We start from the raw sequence: 19,162 nt of genomic DNA on the forward strand, positions 1-19,162 counted from the left end.
GTTCTTGTTGCATACATTCAACATTTTTTTTCTGACTGAAGCTCTCTTCGATTGCTATGAAATGAGATGAACTGTAAAGACGTATGTTTGTAGGCACATTCACAGAACAAAGGGTTGCATTCAACAGAGCGCTTAAGGCAAACATTCTGTCAGCGCAAGGATTTCTCTTTGCGGAACATTCTCTCCCTCTCCTCCCTCTGCACCCCCCCCAAATCCATTCTGTGGTTTTCCCCCAACCCTCTGGAGCAGATTTGGGGATGGTGCAGGACGAAGAGAGAGGAGGAAAGTCCCACTGCACAAGTGGATGTCATTCTGTTCACACAATTATTTAGCTGAATACTGCCAAAAATTTATTTTTAATATCAAGCCCTTAATCTCTCGAGTCAATGGCTGCGAACTGTGGACCACCTGACCAAGCTACCATTTATCTTCTTTTTTTGTTTCTTGCAAACAAAACAATGTTTTGTGGTCTACAACATTCTCTTGTTGCCAGGTGCATTATTGAGGGAAAGCAGTTGAATTTTGAAGCAGCTGTCCACCATCACAAGTGCTGGAAACTTCAATTCCTAGAGGGCAAAATAATAATGCGCATGCATGCAGCACCACAAGAGTGCCTGCAACAAGATTATAAACTTTACAAAATAATGCTTTTTTTCCAGAACACTTCACAAGTTAACTTGGAATAACCAAGCCCATTTCAAATTGAGCTGAGAGTCAACCCATCCCTACTTTGGAGGCAGGCCTTGGGAATGATTATCTTCATTGCTTTTGACTTCACAGACTCTATGGCAGGGGTAGCTAATATTTCATGTAATGAAAAATATTGTTCTGTTTCTTTTTCTTCACAGATGATTTTGAAGGCAGGATGCATTGAACGACAGCACTTCTCTATTTGGAAGAATGGAAATTTTGTTCCTGATTTTATTAATCAGTGGTACTGGAACACAGGATCATCTTAAAAAGCATAGGAACATAGGAAGGTGCCTTATACTGAGTCAGACCATTAGTCCATCTAGCTCAGTACTGTCCATACTGACTGGCATTGGCTCTCCAGCGTTTCAGGCAGGGAATCCCTCCCAGCCCTACCAGGAGATGCTGGGGATGGAACCTGGGACCTTCTGCATGCAAACCATGTGATCTATCACTGAGCTATGGCCCTTCCCAAAGAAGCCCATGGCAGCATGTTGGACCTGTAGACTGAAACCCCCTCTTTCCTCCATCTTTTTGTCACAACCCCCTTCCCCCCGATGCTTAAGACTATTATTTGTTTTATGTTGCTGTATGTGAGTGTGGTTTTGTGGAAAACTGTTTTTTATGGGCGGGGGAACTGTTTAAAATTGAATAAAAACCATTAATGAAAAATATTTTACAAAAACACCTTCAAGTTAATATGAACTAAACGATAACATAAGTGAGCGTGTGGTATGCAGTTCATATAAGTTGTATGCAGAAGGCAACACATCCTTTGGATATGATCATTAAAGTTTTCTTTAACAATGACAGGCAAGTAACAGCAAAATGATCACAGCCTGATCTGAAACCAGGTTAACTTTACTGAGGCTTCACAATCCAAAACAGACTTTTGGATATAAAGGATATGCTAGCTATGTAGATCCATTGAACTTCAGCAGAATAGCTGCCAGATGCTCTAGGAATAAACATTTGAGTTTTTAATGAGTAGTGACAACTTAAAAATTTGACCTTTGAACTCTTCCCCCTTGAACTAGATATAACCCATAGGTTTTATTAAGACTAGCTCATACATGGCGTAAGCATGTAGATTGTCTATGTCATGGTTATCCATGCAAGAGTAAGACTTGGGGCCCCACAGCCTCCCCACAAAACACATAAAACCGGTAATGTGGCATACACACATTGTATGTGACTATGTGCATAAGTCACAGTTGTTGTTACAGGTTACATGTGTATGGGAGTGAGGATGTGCAAACTAAAAGCTCACTTCCATCATGTCCCATTGCATTGAAAGCTTACATACATAGGTTGTATACAAATTGACTCAAAGCTATACCTACAAGTACTCTACCATTATAGTTTTGCAGTTATTCATCTAATGTTTATTATTAATTTAATACTTACGTAAGGAACAGTAGAGGCCAACTTGCTCATATCCTTCACAGCAATCTGTCAGATTCAAAACCTCTGGGACCATGACAGGATGATAATCTTCTTTGTAATAGGTTTTGGTGCAAGCCCTCCATGGAATCCATCCTCCACATAGTGCTTGCTTTTCATATGATTTTTTATAGGCAACCATTTTGTTCACATTTTTGTCAACAGTATAATTGCATAAATGGTACCCAAGCAAGGAAAGACCTTTCTCTAGAAAGAAAGAAATGTATTACATAGATGACACCGAAGGTGATTCTTTTACATACTCACTCACCAACGTATTTGGAACAACTGCAGGTGACCAGGGAATGCTTAAAAAAAAAAATCAGACCTAGACTTCCATAGTGCTTAAAGTAGACCCACTGGGTTTCAGTTTGTGTATTTATTTATTCAAAAGATTTCTATCCCATCCTCCTACCCTACAATGGTATACTCAGGGTGGCTCACAATGTCATCACATACAATAACAAAATAATATATGCAAAAAACCCTCAAAGCATTACTAAATCCAATCCATTATTTATGACGTCTAATAACATTTTAAAAATATTTTGGGAATGATCTGGAGGTTCAGAAGACAATTGGCTAGGCCAATGAACAACAAATGCAAGAAGAAAGTATCAAAAATTAATGTAAAGATGCAAGTGACCTAACATTTTTAAAGTGGTTTTTGTAGTTCTGTTTCCTATTTTTCAAGTCAGTAGATTTTCTTTTAGCTTTCGCTCCCAGAAAGAAGAGGCATTCTATGTCTGATGCTAAGCAGGATTTTGCCAGCATATAGCTGAATGGGACTTCCTTGGAACTGCATGTACATTAGTCTGGAGACTTGGGAGCAAAATTCAAGACCAATAAACAACCCTACACCATTACTCAAATCCTATTTTACTACTACTACCACTTTTCTATTCCACCCTTCCTCCCAAAGGCAGCAAACACCAAAATGGTAAAACAGTACAATTAAAAAGTACTATATGCACTTATGTGGAAATAAGTCCCATTGAATTCAATGGGGTTTACATCTGAGTAGGCATTATAGGATTGGACTGAAAATGTGCATTTAACAATACACACACACAGTTATGCTTTTGCAAATATCCTACAACTTCAAAGCCAGGATCACAATTTGAATTAAAGCATTTGAATCAACTAGTGAATTTGGGGTGAGGGGGAAAATCAAATAAATTCACTGGTGATTGCTGCTATGCATGTTATTGCTACTGTTTCACATTTCATAATTATACATGCAAGTATATTTTAGATAGTATGTGATGCCTGTCCAGACCACTCAGTTTTGGGTCTGAGTGGAATTTTCATTAGGTGTCTTGCCATAATCACTGTCCTAGCTTCAAGAGTAGTGATCAAAACCTGTGGGAATTTAAGGTGTCCCAGCTAGGAGCGTAGAAAGACAATTTTCATTGGACGGGCAGAGACAAAAATGGGGGGGGCAGAAGGGTTGGTGCATCGGTCACTACAAAAGGTTCTGGGAGGGGAATGTTTTCTTAGGTAATGACAAAAATAAACCCCAATTTATGCATTTGAATTAAGATCCTCCGTGGCGTAGAGTGGTAAGTGGCGGTAACGCAGCCTAAGCTCTGCTCACGGCCAGAGTTCGATTCCAACGGAAGGAGGAAGTCGAATCTCCAGTAAAAGGGGTCAAGGTCCACTCAGCCTTTCATCCATCAGTGGTCAGTAAAATGAGTACCCGGCATATGCTGGGAGGGTAAAGAAAGGCCAGGGAAGGAACTGGCAATCCCACCCCATATATATGGTCTGCCTAGTAAACGTCGTAAGATATCACCCTAAGAGTCGGAAACGGCTCGCACTATAAGTGCGGAGACACCTTTACCGTTACCTTTATGCATTTGAATTAGGAACTATGATTTGTGAAGTTACAAAAAGCAAAGCAAATTAAAATACAACATTTTCTACATGCAAAATAGTTATGTAAACTAAATAACGTGACTAGGAAGTAAATGTATATTGTGCAAGTCATCCTACCATAATGATCTGAACTGTTAATAAAGTCTAATGTGCTGCGATTTCTATGCAAACTTGCAGAGGAACTGTTCATTTGACATTCCTTCAAATATGTTACTTTCAAAAGCCAAAATTACTAAGTTTGCTACTTGAAGACAACAGAAAAAGCCAATGTGGCTTCACAGAAAGCTTAGAGATGACCTGAAAACAAAACAGGGCACATACAGGAAGTAGAAAGAAGGCCATGCCACAAAGGAAGAGTACAAACAGGTAGCACAGAATTGCAGGGATGGCATCAGGAAGGCTAAAGCTGAGAATGAGCTGAGGTTAGCAAGAGATGCTAAAAGCAACAAAAAAGCTTTCTTCAGGTACATCTATAGGAAACGACAGAGAAAAGAGTTGGTGGTAGAGCTACTAATGGGGATGGCAAAATGATAACAGTTGACAAAGAAAAGGCAGAAGTGCTCAATCTTCTCCCCAAAGAGGGTTTATGACCCTCCCAGGAAATATGAAGTTGAAGAGGCAGGATTGCAGCTTGAGATTGATAGACAAATGGTCAAGGAATACCTAATCACTTTGAATGAATTCAAATCTGCAGAGCCTGATGAACTGTATCCTAGAATATTGAAGGCACTGCCAGAAGAACTCTCAGAACCACTGTCATGGAGAATGGGTGAACTGCCAGATGACTGGGGGAGGACTAATGCTGCCCCTATCTTCAAAAAGGACAAAAAGGAGGAACCTGGGAACTTCAGACCAGTCAGCCTGACATCAATCCCTGGGAAAATTCTTGAGCGAATTATAAAGCAGTCAGTTTGTAAGCACCTTGAAAACAAAACTGGAACGTGTTCAGAGGAGTGCAATAAGGAGGATCAGGGGACTGGAAACAAAGCCCTGTGGGGAGAGACTAAAATAAGAGAAGACTGAGAGGAGATATGCTAGCACAAAGGTTGCCACACAGAGAAGGGCCAGGATCTCTTCTCGATCATCCCAGAGTGCAGGACACGAAATAACAGGCTCAAGTTGCAGGAAGCCAGTGGTATGACAACAGAACCAATTACCTAGGGAGGTGGTGGGCTCTCCAACACTGGAGACATTCAAGAGGTAGCTGGACAGCCAACTGTTGGGTGTGCTTTAAATTAGATTCCTGCATTGAGCAGGGGGTTGGACTTGATGGACTTATAGGCCCCTTCTAACTCTATGATTTTATGCTTCTATGAATGCAGTGATTACTAAAAGCCAACATGGATTTATCAAGAACAAATCTCACCAGACTAATCTTATCATGTTTTGATCGGGTAACCTTCCTGGTACACTGTGGGAATGCTATAGACATAATATATCTTGACTTCAACAAAGCTTTTGACAAAGTGCCCCATAATATTCTGATTAGCAAGCTAGCTAAATGTGGGCTGGATGGAACAACTATCAGGTGGAACCACAGTTGGCTACAGAATCATACTCAAAGAGTGCTTATCAATGGTTTCTTCTCAAAGTGGGGGGCAGTAACGAGCAGGGTACTGCAGGGCTCAATCCTGGGCCCAGTGCTCTTCAACGTGGCCGAAGGGGGGAGGCGGTGTGAGGAAGTGTTGTTTGCTAGTGGGCGTGGGCTGTGTCTGTACAGTGCCTGTGTCCAATGATGGGCTTGAGGGGGCGTGTCCTGCCAGGCTAGGAGGGAAGGGCAGGTAAAAGGCAAGTTGTCAGGTGTTAGGACAGTAGTCTCCTTGCCAAGGATCTATTGGAAAACGTGAACAAGTTAAAGAACTGCACGGCTGTGTAACAATCTGCATCTCAGACAGACTGAAGCTCTAGATTTAAGGGAAGCAAAACAGAGCAGTGGGCTGTTTGAGCAGTTGGATTCAGCTGTTTTGAAAGGAGGCATTTAAAGCCCATCTGATAATGTCTTCCCCTGAAATTGCTTCCCTCTCGTGGGGCCGGATGATGGTCAAAGGCTGTTCCACCACGTATAAGGACTGCAAAGTGTGGCCGGGAGGCAGTCTCACGTGGGACTGGAGAGAGACAGGAACTGACGTATGCGTTTACAATCACCCCTTGCTATTTATCTGGGAGATACTTGGGGTTTCTGGAGCTCAGGTTTTCATCTGGCAGTTCATAAATTGTTTTTAAAAGATGTATTTTAAATTGTATTTGTTTTTAGTTATTGTAAACCGCCCAGAGAGCTTCAGCTATGGGGCGGTATACAAGTATAATAAATAAATAAATAATAAACATTTTTATTAATGACTTGGATAAGGAGGTGCAGGGAATGCTTATCATATTTGTAAATGATATAAAATTGGGAGGGATAGCTAATACTCTGGAGGGCAGAAACAACATTGAAAATGATCTTGATAGGCTAGAGCAGTGGTTCCCAACCTGGGGGCCAGGACCCCCAGGGGCCCGTGAAGTAATCCAGAGGGGGCCGTGAACAGTAAAGAAATGAATTATTTATTATTACTTTCTAAAGAAGTCTTCACTCCCTCGACACTGTCTGCTTTCCACTGGCGCTGCAGATGACACCTCCCCCTTGCTCCAAACGAGGGGGAAAGACTTTTACTGATGCGCCAGAGCGTCTTTCAAGCACACCAAGGGCAGGCATCTGCCTGTGAAATACATGACAGATGCCAAAGGAGGCTGAGGGTGGAGCTATCAGGAAGAAGAGGGGATTACTATCACTGATTCCCGTCTCCTTGCACTGCCGCTACTGACAGTGCCCTTACTTAGAATGAGAGGAGAGGGCCTTTTGGGAAGCAAAAAGAAGCAAGGCTGCACAGAAAGGCTGCTTTCCCCGTTCCTTCCTGGCAGCCAGCCTGCCTCCCTGGGGGGAGGGGGTCATGAAATTTTTTCAGCTTATAAAGGGGGTCCCATGCTCATAAAGGTTGGGAACCACTGGGCTAGAGCATTGGGCTGAAAACAACAGAATGAAATTTACCACGGATAAATACAAAGCTCTGCACAAAGGAAAAAGAAACCAAAGGCACAGTTATAAGATGGGGGATTCTTGGCTCAGCAATACTACATCCAAGAAGGATCTTGGGATTGTTGTTATCATAAACTGAATATGAGCAAACAGCATGATATGGCTGCAAAAATGGCAAATGCTATTTTAGGCTGCTTTAACAGAAGTATGGTCTCCAAATAGCGTGAAGTACTAGTTCCCCTCTATTTAGCACTGGTTAGGCCTCATCTTGAGTACTGCATCCAGTTCTGGAGACCACACTTAAAAAAGGATGCAGAGAAACTGGAACAGGTTCAGAGGAGGGCAATGAGAATGATCGGGACAAGAAACAAAGCCTTATGAGGGGAGACTGAAAGAAGTGGGCATGTTTTGCCTTGAGAAGAGAGGACTGAGGGGAGATACGATAGCACTCTTCAAGTACTTGAAAGGTTGTCACACACAGGAGAGCAGGGATCTCTTCTCAATCATCCCAGAGTGCAGGACATGGAATAATGGGCTCAAGTTGCAGGAAGCCAGATTTCTGCTGAACATCAGGTAAAGCTTCCTAACTGTCAGAGCAGTATGACAATGGATCCAATTACTTAGGGAGGCAGTGGGCTCTCCAACACTGGAGGCATTCAAGAGGCAGCTGGACAGCCATCTGTCAGGTATGCTTTAATTTGAATTTCTGTACTGAGCAGGAGGTTGGACGCGATGGCCTTATAGGCCCCTTTCAACTCTACTGTTCTGATTCTATGAAGTTCTTTTTCCTCTGACAAACAACTGAACACCTGTATGATGTCAACACGTGTCAAAGTTGAGAATGAATTTTCACACACAGATGTAGATACACCAAAGGTGAGTCCTGCAGCATGCAAACTGTGTGTGCATGGAGAGGCTTCCTTGTACAGGTACAATGTTTTAGTAAGCTCATGAACTGTGAGTTCAGTTCTCTTGAGGCAGCTGCTTGCCAGAACTAACTATCCTGGTCTCCTTTGCCATGCCAGGAAAGTAATTAAGAGAAGTTTCACTTTAAAAATTAAATGAATACCTATAACATCACTTTTCATAAGGAAATGCTTGACAGCATGTCGCATAGGAACTGTATATCTCTCTGAGCTACAGGTGCTAGAATCAATTGTATAAGCACACAATCTCTGTTCTACAGAAAGACCCTGGGCCAGCCAGTAATACTGCTTCTGATGGGTCTGCCAGCAAATCTCAAACACCCTACTTTGGTAGTACTTAAGTTTGCATAAGAAAAGTTAAATAAGGTGCATTATTATTTTTCAACTTTTTTTTAACAAACTAAGGAAGAAATGCCCCCAAGACACATGCACACACAATATTCCAACTCTCCATTGCCTGGGCTAAGGTGGTACGGTATGACATTAGGCTTCCTGGGCCTCAGATAGCAAGCTCACTCGCCTCTCTGCTTCTTCTCAGGTCCTGCTCTGAACAGGGCTGTGGAGTCGGAGTTGGAGTCATGGAGTCGGAGTCGGGAGCAATTTTAGGTGGAGTCAGAGTCAGTAGAAATGTACCGACTCTGACTTCCAAATAAATTTTGATTGACAAGAAGAATTTGGGTGGAGTCGGAGTCGGACAGTAGAAAAATAGAGGAGTTGGAGTTGGAGTTGGACAGTAGAAAAATAGAGTTGGAGTCGAAGGTTTGGCGTACCGACTCCACAGCCCTGGCTCTGAACTAGGCTAGGCAGCTACACAGTATAGGGGCAAAAGCCTAGGCACACCCACCAGATGCACTAATAACACTCTCCACCTCCAGAGGCTGGTTGAACATTACAGGGGAGGGGATGTTCTGCAGTGCATAACAATACTGTCCATCCGTCTTTTCTTCCTTTAATTGCAAACCCTTAGGTTTGCCAATTCCCTCCCCAATCCATCAAGACTTGTGTTCACTTCACTCACACATTTTAACTTTTATATTTACTGTGTTTGCATTCCCTTGGTAACTTTGCCCTGCCCTCTCTTTGGATGCCTAAACTGTATTTCTAAAAGCTCAACTGAACTTTTGAAGGAAAAAAAAGGCAATGGACTGCCTTCAAGTTGATCCCAACTAGCGTTGCCAGACCTTCGTTTTGGTTTTTGGGGGTCCCCTCCAGCATTCTGGTTGACTCACCTTAAGCTCCGGACTTTCAGCTTTCATTAAAAATTCATTAAAAGTTTCTAGGTGGACTGGTTCCAGAGATAAAAACCAAAACATCAGCTGCCGCCACCCCACAACTTCTTGGTTGCTCTACATTCTGCTCTAATCCCTGCCCTTTCAGGTTTTTAGCCAATAAGAAATCAGGGTTGTGATTGACAAGGAATGATAAAGCCAAAAATGTAGAGTCAAATTGAATCATCTGCTTTCAAGTCGATTCTGACTTATGGCGACTCAGACAGGTTTAAATTTTGAAAAGGGCAGTGTTTTGCAAACTTGAAACTTTAACCCTCTTTTCTCTTCTCCCAGGCATTTTAACAGCATTTGAATAACATGTGTTTTTAACTTGCTTATCTGTTTTTATGGGTTTTAATGGTTTAAATTTGTTTACTTGTTTTTAATGTTTTTAATTGTTGTAAACCACCCAGAGAGCTTTGGCTATGGGGCAGTATATAAATGCAATAAATAAATAAATAATCTAGTATTTGATTTTCCAGAGTAAACATACCCAGAGTAAACCCCATTGAATTCAATAGGACTTCCTTTTGAGTAGACACGGTTAGGATTGTGCTGTAAATTGATGGGACTTTTGAGTGAACATAGGAAAGAATTGTGTTTATGTTGTATATCTTTCTCTCCCCCTCCAATCCTATTTTTAAGGCAGTTAGGCAGGGCTTACTTACGTATCACTGTTTTTATTACGTTGGAAACTAATACTGATTTTTTTTTAATGTTTTGCAATGATCAACTGGTTTTGTCAATAAACTATTATATGGGGTGTATGTATTTTTACATCTCCAATGTGTGTGTGTATATGAGAATCTTTCCAACAACCCTGTGAGGTAGGGTTGCAGTCTGGTAACCAAGGCAGCTCACAATAAGAAATAAATCCCTTTAAAATCCTATAACCATAAAAACAAGTATAAACAGTTGCAAAACAGCTTAAAGTGGCATGATTCTGAATTTTGGGTTGTGTGAATGAAGTTGCTTATCACTTGAGGTTGCAGTTCTGTCCGTGTTTGAGTAAGCCCCACTGGGACTTGCTTCTGAATAAATAAACATAGGATTGCACTATAAATATCTTTACAGGATGTGTAAATAATAAATATATTTGATAGTCATGCTTATACAAATATTTCTTCATTTATCATATTTTTGGTTTTTGGTTAGGAATCCTGACTAGTTGTGAGATGCTTAGTTTTCTGTCTTACCCGTAGGAATCTTGTTGTGGTTGGTATGGTATTGCATTTAAGAAATCATCACTGTCTTTTGTTCTTCTTTTTCTGTTTGTATTTCATTTACCTTTATCCTCACTCCCTTTCATCCATAGAAGCAACAACAGTGTTCCATGCGCTCCACTCAACCTTCTTAAACCCACTGATGATTCACCTTGTTGTTTGTTTCTTGTCCAATAGTGGTAAAGAGAATTCACATACTGGGCAGCGTGGCTGCAATTGTTGTTGTTCTTAAGCTACTGCCTATGAAGGTAGACCAAACCATGTGTGCTTTCTCTCTGTCAGTTATATTCACCAGAATTGGGTTGGCTGATAAAGTGAGTTTATAGCAGCCCACAGGGGAGACAGCAAAGGGTAGAGAATATTCTTACTCATTACTCAGACCTCTTTCTGAAGTGAAGGGTCAAATCTGTAAAGAAATTTGGATGTTAAAAGGTAGGGGCAAGGCATTCCAGGCAGGGGGTTGCCAACTCTACTTGGATATGGATATCTTTGCAGAGAATCCTTTGTCAAGCTTTACCAACAACACAATCTAAACCATATCTACTGAGAAGTAAGTCCTATTGAGTTCTATGGGGCTTAGTCCCTTAATAAGTGTGTTTAGAATTGCAGCTCTTTGGGGGCATCCATCTTTATTCCTGAGTGTCCCCATCTAACATCTCCACAACACTAGGCTCCTTTCTACCTACAATGGCCTTCTGGTGACTGGCCAGGGATGGCCTGAGGGCACTTGCACCCTTTTTGCCAGAAGCTAATTGGCTAGATTAAATGTTCCCTACCCAGGCTCCATCTTTTAGCTAAGATTTCTGTCTTAATTTCCCATTAGATAAATGTTTTTGTATGAATTGTATGCACCAAGCAACTGTGGTTGATGCTTAATGTATCATGCTTAATGACTTCCCTTGATGTCATTTGGACCCACCCCATGATGTCACTTGGACCCACCCTGTGACATCACTTGGACCTGCCCCATGATGTCACTTGGGCCCACCCCCAAAATCTCAGGGTTTGGGATGCTTCTGACCTGGCAACCCTAATCCTGATTTATGGCTACTCTGTGAATAGGGTTTTCATGGTAAGCTGTATTCAGAGGGGGTTTACCATTGCCTCCCTCTGAGGCTAGTCCTCCACAGCTGGCTAGGGCTGGCTCAGCTTGCCACAGCTGCACAAGCCAGCCCGTTCCTTGTCTGCAACTGCCAGGCAACTGGGCTCCTTGGGACTATGCAGCTTGCCCACGGCTGCACAGGTGGCAAGGCATGTAATCCTTGAGCCACTCACTGTGGCGGTGATCTTCTTGACACCCAGGAGACATGAACGGGGAGTTGAACTCACAGACTCTGGACTCCCAGCCAGGCTCTGGGGACTGAAGGAAAATTTCATTGGGGGGGCATAATTATAATTTGGGGGCAAGGTCCACATTCCCCCCCCCATTGCTACACTCCTGGTCCCAGGACTTAGTCCAGAAAGGATAACTGAGGAAAGTAACACCATATTGTAGGGATGGGCAACCTATGGTCCACCAGATATTATTGAATAAACTCCCATCAGCCCTGATCATTGGTCATGCTGGCTGAGGTTGATGGGAGTTGGATCTGCTGGCTGGTCGATTCCATAATTGGGTTATGGTATTAACCCAGTTTTAAAAAAAAAACAACCTGTTGCCCCCTACAGTTTAGTCAGGGCTTGACTGAAGAAGATGGAGACTGTTTCAAAGCTGCAAAACAAGCCTTTTAGCGTAGTGGCACCAGTAATTTGGAACGCTGTTCCTACTGAAATTGGACAGGAACCTACAATCCTGATATTTCACTGCATGCTGAAAACATTTTTGGCTTTACCAAGCATTTTTAGACAATTAATTTGATTAATTGTTGGTCATTTGTTCTGAATGTTATGATTTTATAATTTTATGACGTTGTAATAATTTTATTATGCACTACCATGATATTTTTTATGACTTGGCAGTTCTAAATATTTTTTAAAATAAAATAAATCATGCATTGTTTTCTTTAGCAGCCAGCCAGCATAATATAGAAAGATGAGTACAGTGTATATTTAAGTACAAAGACTCCTTTATTTCCATCCACTATCTGTTACCTTGTCTTCACCTGTGAAAGGCCCATTTAAATGGAAGTTGCAGCAATGCTACATGGCGGGCTGTTCCCCTTTGAAACACTCTAGCTGCAAAGACAATTCACTGCCTTGTGGAAGCAGAACACCACCATTTTGGGGGGGGGATTTTCAAGACTGGTCCTAGGAGCAATGTGGGCACACCTTTGACCTGATGTATTCCATGGGACTCATGTAATCATTGCTTTTGCATATGTATGGCTATTATTATGTAGACTTGCCTTTAAGATTGCAAATGAAAGCTTATGATGTTGTTTTCCTCACTTTGAGCACCTGCAAGGAGTTAGCTTGCTAGAGATTGAGTTCAAGGAACGGTCAAATGAGTGGTGAACCCATGCCAAGCTGTGCCTTCTCATGGGCTGGGAAAGGACCGTTTGATGTACCCTCAAGGAGTAGCCTTGAAGCTGGTAGATAAGCTCTAATGAGCTGCACATGCTAAGGAACAGCAGCACACATGCCAGTAGAGAGGAGCATGGAGAGGTCAAGATGGCCAAGTGGGTCTAGATAAGCTTTAATAAGCTGCACGTGTCAGGGAACAGGGGTGCATGTGCCAAGAAAGGGTGGCAAAGACAGGTCAACATGTCCTGTTCACGCCAGCACAGTGTTCTCACACGTAAATAGGATGATCCATCAAGTGCCTTGACACCCCAGATCAAGGGACTGGGACACTTCAAAGATGGTAAGATAGTAGCATAGACTTCATTAATCATAGAATGGCTTTGATGCTTAGGTTGATGTAGCATAATCAATCATGTACCCTGTCAAGATGCACTGATTTGATGTAAGATAGCAGCTAACAATGCATTCTGTCACCACTACCTTGCCAGGATTTTCTCTATAAAAGGTGCCTGTGCTGTTAGCTCAGCGTTCAGACCTTAATGCCTCTCTGCGAGAGACCTTGGGCCTGTTCCACTGGGTAGGCATGCCTGTCATGGCCCAGTTCAGCACTCAGACTGCAAGTGTCCATTCAGGGACCTCGCAGCCTGTTCCATTTATTGGGTATGCCTGTGTGCTTGTTAAATTACTCAATAAAGTCTCCCTATAAGTAAACTTTTGAAGCTGTCTCATTGACTCCTTGATATTGAACTTAAAACTTCAGCAAGCCCACGGCCGGAGCAATACACCTGAGGAGAGCTATTCTTTCATGTAATGAATATTAAGCATATATTATTTAATCTGACTAATATTGGAGATAATTACTATGTATATATAGCAAGTGAAAACCTATTATGGAACCCCCTCATCAATCTATCCAGGTGTGAGGCTAGAGTTTTGTCTGCCTCTGTGATAAAAAAAAACAACTGTCCATCATGGATTAAAGTTTAGTACTTTGCAGGCCAAATATCTATTTCTCAGGGCCTCACATCATAAGCCTCTGTTTTGATTGACCAGAACTGATAACTCCTATAATTGGTCACAGGTTATGAAAGCCACCAGGAGGCTCCCTGATTAGCTGCCATTTGATTATTCTTTTAGTCTTTTCAAAAGGCTTCCTTCACTGAACACAAGAAAAAGAAGAGGGATCATGCCTGCTACCTTTGTCCAACACCACCTATACATCTACTGATTGGACAATAATGTGACAGGGCCCTGCATACATACAGATGTACATACAGAGGAATACTCCAAGTAACCCAGCTGGCCAGGGTTTATGGTCATCTGAGCAAGCTCCATGCATGTACCTCTGTATGCACATTGGCCCCCTTTCACAGAGGAGTTCATATGCCTCCATCCTACACTCATGAATTTGTGAGGGGGATTGAGATCATGCCTGCCAACCATGCCCCCAAATACTGACACACCTGCCAATCATGTCCTTTGCATGAAGCATAATAGGGCCCTATGTGCCCTGTAAGGGGCATGGCAGGCACATTTCCTCTTCCCCTCCCGCCCCCATATGCATTTGCTGAATGCATGGGGTAGTCTTTTGGAAAGGACTTTTGTATTCTTTTGGGGGATTGTCAAGAACCATGGGGCACTTATGCTTTCTGCCACCTCAGCTCTGACCCAGCACAACTATCATGACTAATTCCACACACCAGTCCTTGTTATGAATCTCAGATTTTCTTATACTGTCTTTCCTTGAATTTGCATGCATTAGCATCATCATCATCAATGTCATCATCATCAAAATTTAGACCCAGTCTTTTTAAAGGAAACTGAAAATAGCATCAGGATTGCTTTTACAACTTTAGTGCACCAGCCACATTCTGCAATGGATGATTTTTGCCACCGTTATCCACGCCATGGGAATTTCCAGGTTTAATTACTGCAATGCATTTTCTGTGGAGCTGCTTATGAAAAGTGTTTGGAAACTTCATCTGGTTCAGAAGATGGGCTGTGCTTATTTCATTAGTACTTTGCCATTAGAAATACTTGGCTCCCACTTTGTTTCCTGGCAATTTAAAATGCTGGTTTTTAAAGTTCTGAGTAGTCTGAGACCAAAGTACCTAAAGAACCACTTTCTCCTGTATGAACCTGTCCATCACCTGGGGCCCCGCTCCAGGTGCTCACATTTTCAGGGGTGAGATAGGTAGCCAGAGACAAGACCTTTTTTGTGGTGCCACTCCAATTGTGGAACTCCTTCCAGGCATCAAAACATTATTTTGGGTACCAGGATAAAACTTCTTTTGTTCTACAGAGCCTTTCAAGGTAAATGAGATGTACTTGCTTATTATTAACTGCTATTTTAAAGGTATAATTAAATGAATAAATTTTCTGTGATGCCGAGTGTTACCTCCCTTCTTAACTCCTCATACCTTTGGATCCTAACCCTAATAATAGCAAGGGAATTACTGAAGAACCAAGTCTTAATGGTACCTTAAGAAATCCTATTAGCATTGTCAGGGGTCTGTTGACATCAACTCCAGGAATTCCCTCCCCTTAAATATTAGACAAGTTCCATCTCTGTTATCTTTTCGGCAGCTATTGAAGACATTCCTCTTTTAACAAGCCTTTTAAGTTGAAACCTGTCCCAGTCTGCATCTGTGTTGGAATTGCTTTTTAATATGTTCTTAAACCTTCTTTTAAAAAAAAGTTTTTAATCTTAGAAGATTTTTTGAAACCTTTTTTTAAGTAACATTTTTGAAGATGTTTTATTTTAATGCGTTTTAAAGTTTGTTTTTATGATGTTTTAATGTTTTTAGTGCTTTTGTGTGCCGCCCTGGGCTCCTTCTGGGAGGAAGGGTGGGATATAAATCTAATTAATAATAATAATAATAATAATAATAAAATCTAACACTAGGGAAGGGTGAGAAATTCAATTCAGTTCGCATTTCATGTGGAATCTGTCAAATTTGCACTTTCCAGATTTTACAATGTGCATCACCAACCAATGTTTACAAAAATGCGTATGTTACAGGAAAGTGGCATAAAAATGAATATATGAGTGAAAGTAACATGCAAAAATGCATAATATGATGAGAAATGGCTTGCAAAAATGTAATTAGTCAAAACTGCCTACAAAAATGTGTCTATTGGGAGAAAATCGCACTAAAATGATGGAGAATTTTGATGAGGATTTTTTTTAAAAAAATTGTAAATTGCTACAGAAATGTGGAAAACTGAATTTTAAGACTGGAAAAATGAGAAACTGAAAGAAGCGAAACTGACAGATCTTTCCATCCCTACCTAACACTAGCTAGGGCACAGCAATGAAGCCCACCCTTAAATTTCGTTTGAGGATTCCTATGAGAGTCAAGCTACAGCATAGAGCTCGGTTCTCAGAGGACTGCTGTTCCCTGTGTGGAGTTGCTAAGCACAATTCAGAAAATGTTTACAAATTAGCATTCTCTACTCCTTAGCTCCCAATCATAAGGATTAGGCTGCTATTAAACTAATTAAAATGTGTTTTCTTGGATGGGTTTTTTTGACCAGCTACAAGCTGAAATTGCCAGTATGACGGTAAGAAGGTGATTGCTAGGTTTGTAATCACCACTTTGGCAGTGCCATTTTCACTTGTGCAATCAAACATATTTCTGAAAATAAACATGCTATTTTGTCAACTAGCAACAGCAGAAACGCTGCAGGTCTGTAACAAATATATTTCTAACAGAAATATACTACATCCATAGGTGATTGTGACAAAGGTTATGTGAATCAATTGTCTTACAATCTTGCAATCTTGTTCTTGGTAAAAATATTCTGTAAAATAATGCTAACATTGTGTGAACGCAGCAAGCAAGGTAAATTTCATATGATGGTATACCTATCTGGTTAGATAACACACGGTATAGTAACCACAAGTGGAAGTGTACCATGTGAAACAAGACCTAAGACTACTGCCTTCGAGCTGATGCCAACTCATTTCCCCCCCCTTCTTCCCCCCCATCCGCATCCCATCTTTTTTTGTCCTTTCCTTGTCATTCTTTTATGAACATATATCTACAAAATTAAATATTTAGAAACCTACTGCAGAAAGCCTGGGAAGAAAGTTATGCATGCTAGCTGACACTTCAAAGTTCTCTTAGCTTTTTATGTCAGGACAAATTAGGAAAAATGAGATAAATCACCCCTCCCACAGAAAATAGCAGCTGTGGGTGCATGTTCTTCAACAGCCCAGCCCAGAAGCAAACAAGGGTAGGGTGGGGTGGGGGAGAGAGAATTAAGGTAATGTGTGCTTTGGCCTTTGTTTCTCAAACTTTTGACATTCTGAACCCATTATATTTATTACACACCCTCCACAGGTCACAATCTTGTAGGCTTCATAGTGGTTACCACTGTTTGTAATGAAACTGATTTGAATTTGTTAGTAATATAACTATCCACAAAAACTTTCACCTTTTAAGAACATTTTTAAATTGCAAATATTTCTGATTTTTCAGAAATAATAGCCCGGTCTAGAACTTAAAGGTCAATAAGAAATAAACCAATGCTTAAATATATATCTGAATACAATGATGACAATCTGTTAGATCTCACTCTTTGTCTATGCCTGGGTTAAATAGCATGGTGGCCCCATGAGGACCATATGAGCACAGATTTCTAGAGAAAGGCAGCATACAAATAAACCATGATGATGATGATATTCTGGGCCTTTATATGGTTCTGTCCCATAAATCATCTGTTTGAAACAGAAAGGACAACCCACACATATGCATATAAAATATCCTTCACACCCACATTTCTTCTTGAAATCCTCTCCACAACTGATTTAGCTTGTCATGCTTACTAAACTAACACACGCACACTCACCACAATTGCTTTGGAATCCGTTGATTCCATTCTCAAGAAACAGAACTGAAAAATCTCCACAATGACAAATTCTTAGGTAATTACACTGGAATAGTTACTCCAATACAAATGGATGCCCTTCTCTATAGCTTTCATAGCATAGCAGGTAATTGAGCTTTGTTCACATCTCTTTTAAGGAGCTTTGTGACAAAGCTACTCCAGTTGTCACCCAGGATCCTATATCCAAAAGATAGCAAGAACTGTTGAGAATGTCAGATCCATAATTGCCAATGGGGTAGGATGAATGAAAAGAGTTGTTCTGAAAATAAATGGTCCCTGAGGTACCAGCATATTTTTGAAAAATATTGTTCAATGTCACACACAAATTAAAATTCTATGTGAAACTAAGCTAATAATACTTCCAGTAAAGTGTTTTACTACTTACCTGTAAAGGTGTTGCCCGTTTTCTGCCCTGCAGCGGTACACAGGATGAAGACCAACACAAAAAGGATCCTTGTGGATGAACTGAAGTTTCTAATCATTTTTGTAATATCTTTGTTCCCAGGGAACAGAATAGCTATTGTTATTACATCCAGATTTTAGGAAATAAAGCAGAATTGTCCCTGTTTTTTCTCCTTTGTATGCAGGTAAATTAACTAGCCTCAGAAGAAAGAGAGAATCCAGCCACTATCTTGCCTGTGTAGGTTCATTAATGCTTTCCCCATGGAATGCCTGCATCTCAATTACTAATCCTGGTCCTCAGCAACCTGATGTAGTCATTTACAGAATAACGTCCTGATTAAAGCACACTTACTTGTAACCAAGTTCCGCTGAAGTCAGCTGGACTTAAAAACAAGCAAATAAGTATAGCATTGGGGAGGGAGAGCAGGATAGAGGGTAACTGCAACCCCCTGTGAGAGAAGCAATGCAAGCTGGGAAGTAAGCTAGACTGGACTGGACAGAGAGGGGAGAATAGCAGCAGTGCAAGGCAGAAGGAAAGACCAAAATGCAATTAGTATGGAGGTGAAATATACTAGGTCACACTAGTGTTGAAAGCCCTGAACAACTTAGGGTCCAATTATCTGAGACACCATCTCCCTTCTCTTCCTCCCTACCCAAGGGGCTGCCGGAGAGAGACAGAGATCTGAACTGATCGCTCGCAAAAGGCTTCCCCCCTTCCTTCTCCCATCCATCCATCCATTCCAGTTTTTTCCTCCCCTGCTTTTTCTCTTCCTGACCTGAGTGAGATCCCTCAAAGATTCCCCCCCCATCTATACAAAATTAGGCTGAGAGCCACATACTATAAGGCCCACTCATTTGAATACCTTCTCACAGGATGGGTGCTTCTACATGGCAGTGTATTGTGGAGTTGATGCTGCTCATGCCTTCAGGTTTTTAACAGCATCCACAAGATATTGTCAT

The 19,162-nt window shown here is 41.3% G+C and overlaps 1 protein-coding gene across 1 annotated transcript in view; it reads right to left on the bottom strand.

Annotated features, from left to right (window-relative positions):
• Nucleotides 1-18,358, bottom strand: part of UMODL1 (uromodulin like 1) — a 67,946-nt gene extending 49,588 nt beyond the window's left edge. The window contains exons 1-2 of the mRNA XM_061629707.1: nucleotides 18,186-18,358; nucleotides 2,098-2,340 (exon numbers count right to left, since the gene is read on the bottom strand). Coding sequence (XP_061485691.1) covers nucleotides 2,098-2,340; nucleotides 18,186-18,282 — 340 coding nt within the window. The 5' untranslated portion in view covers nucleotides 18,283-18,358. The remainder of the gene's footprint in view (nucleotides 1-2,097; nucleotides 2,341-18,185) is intronic.
• Nucleotides 18,359-19,162: the final 804 nt, after the last annotated feature.

This window comes from Rhineura floridana, chromosome 5, assembly GCF_030035675.1.
Source record: "Rhineura floridana isolate rRhiFlo1 chromosome 5, rRhiFlo1.hap2, whole genome shotgun sequence".
Taxonomy (NCBI): Eukaryota; Metazoa; Chordata; class Lepidosauria; order Squamata; family Rhineuridae; genus Rhineura; species Rhineura floridana.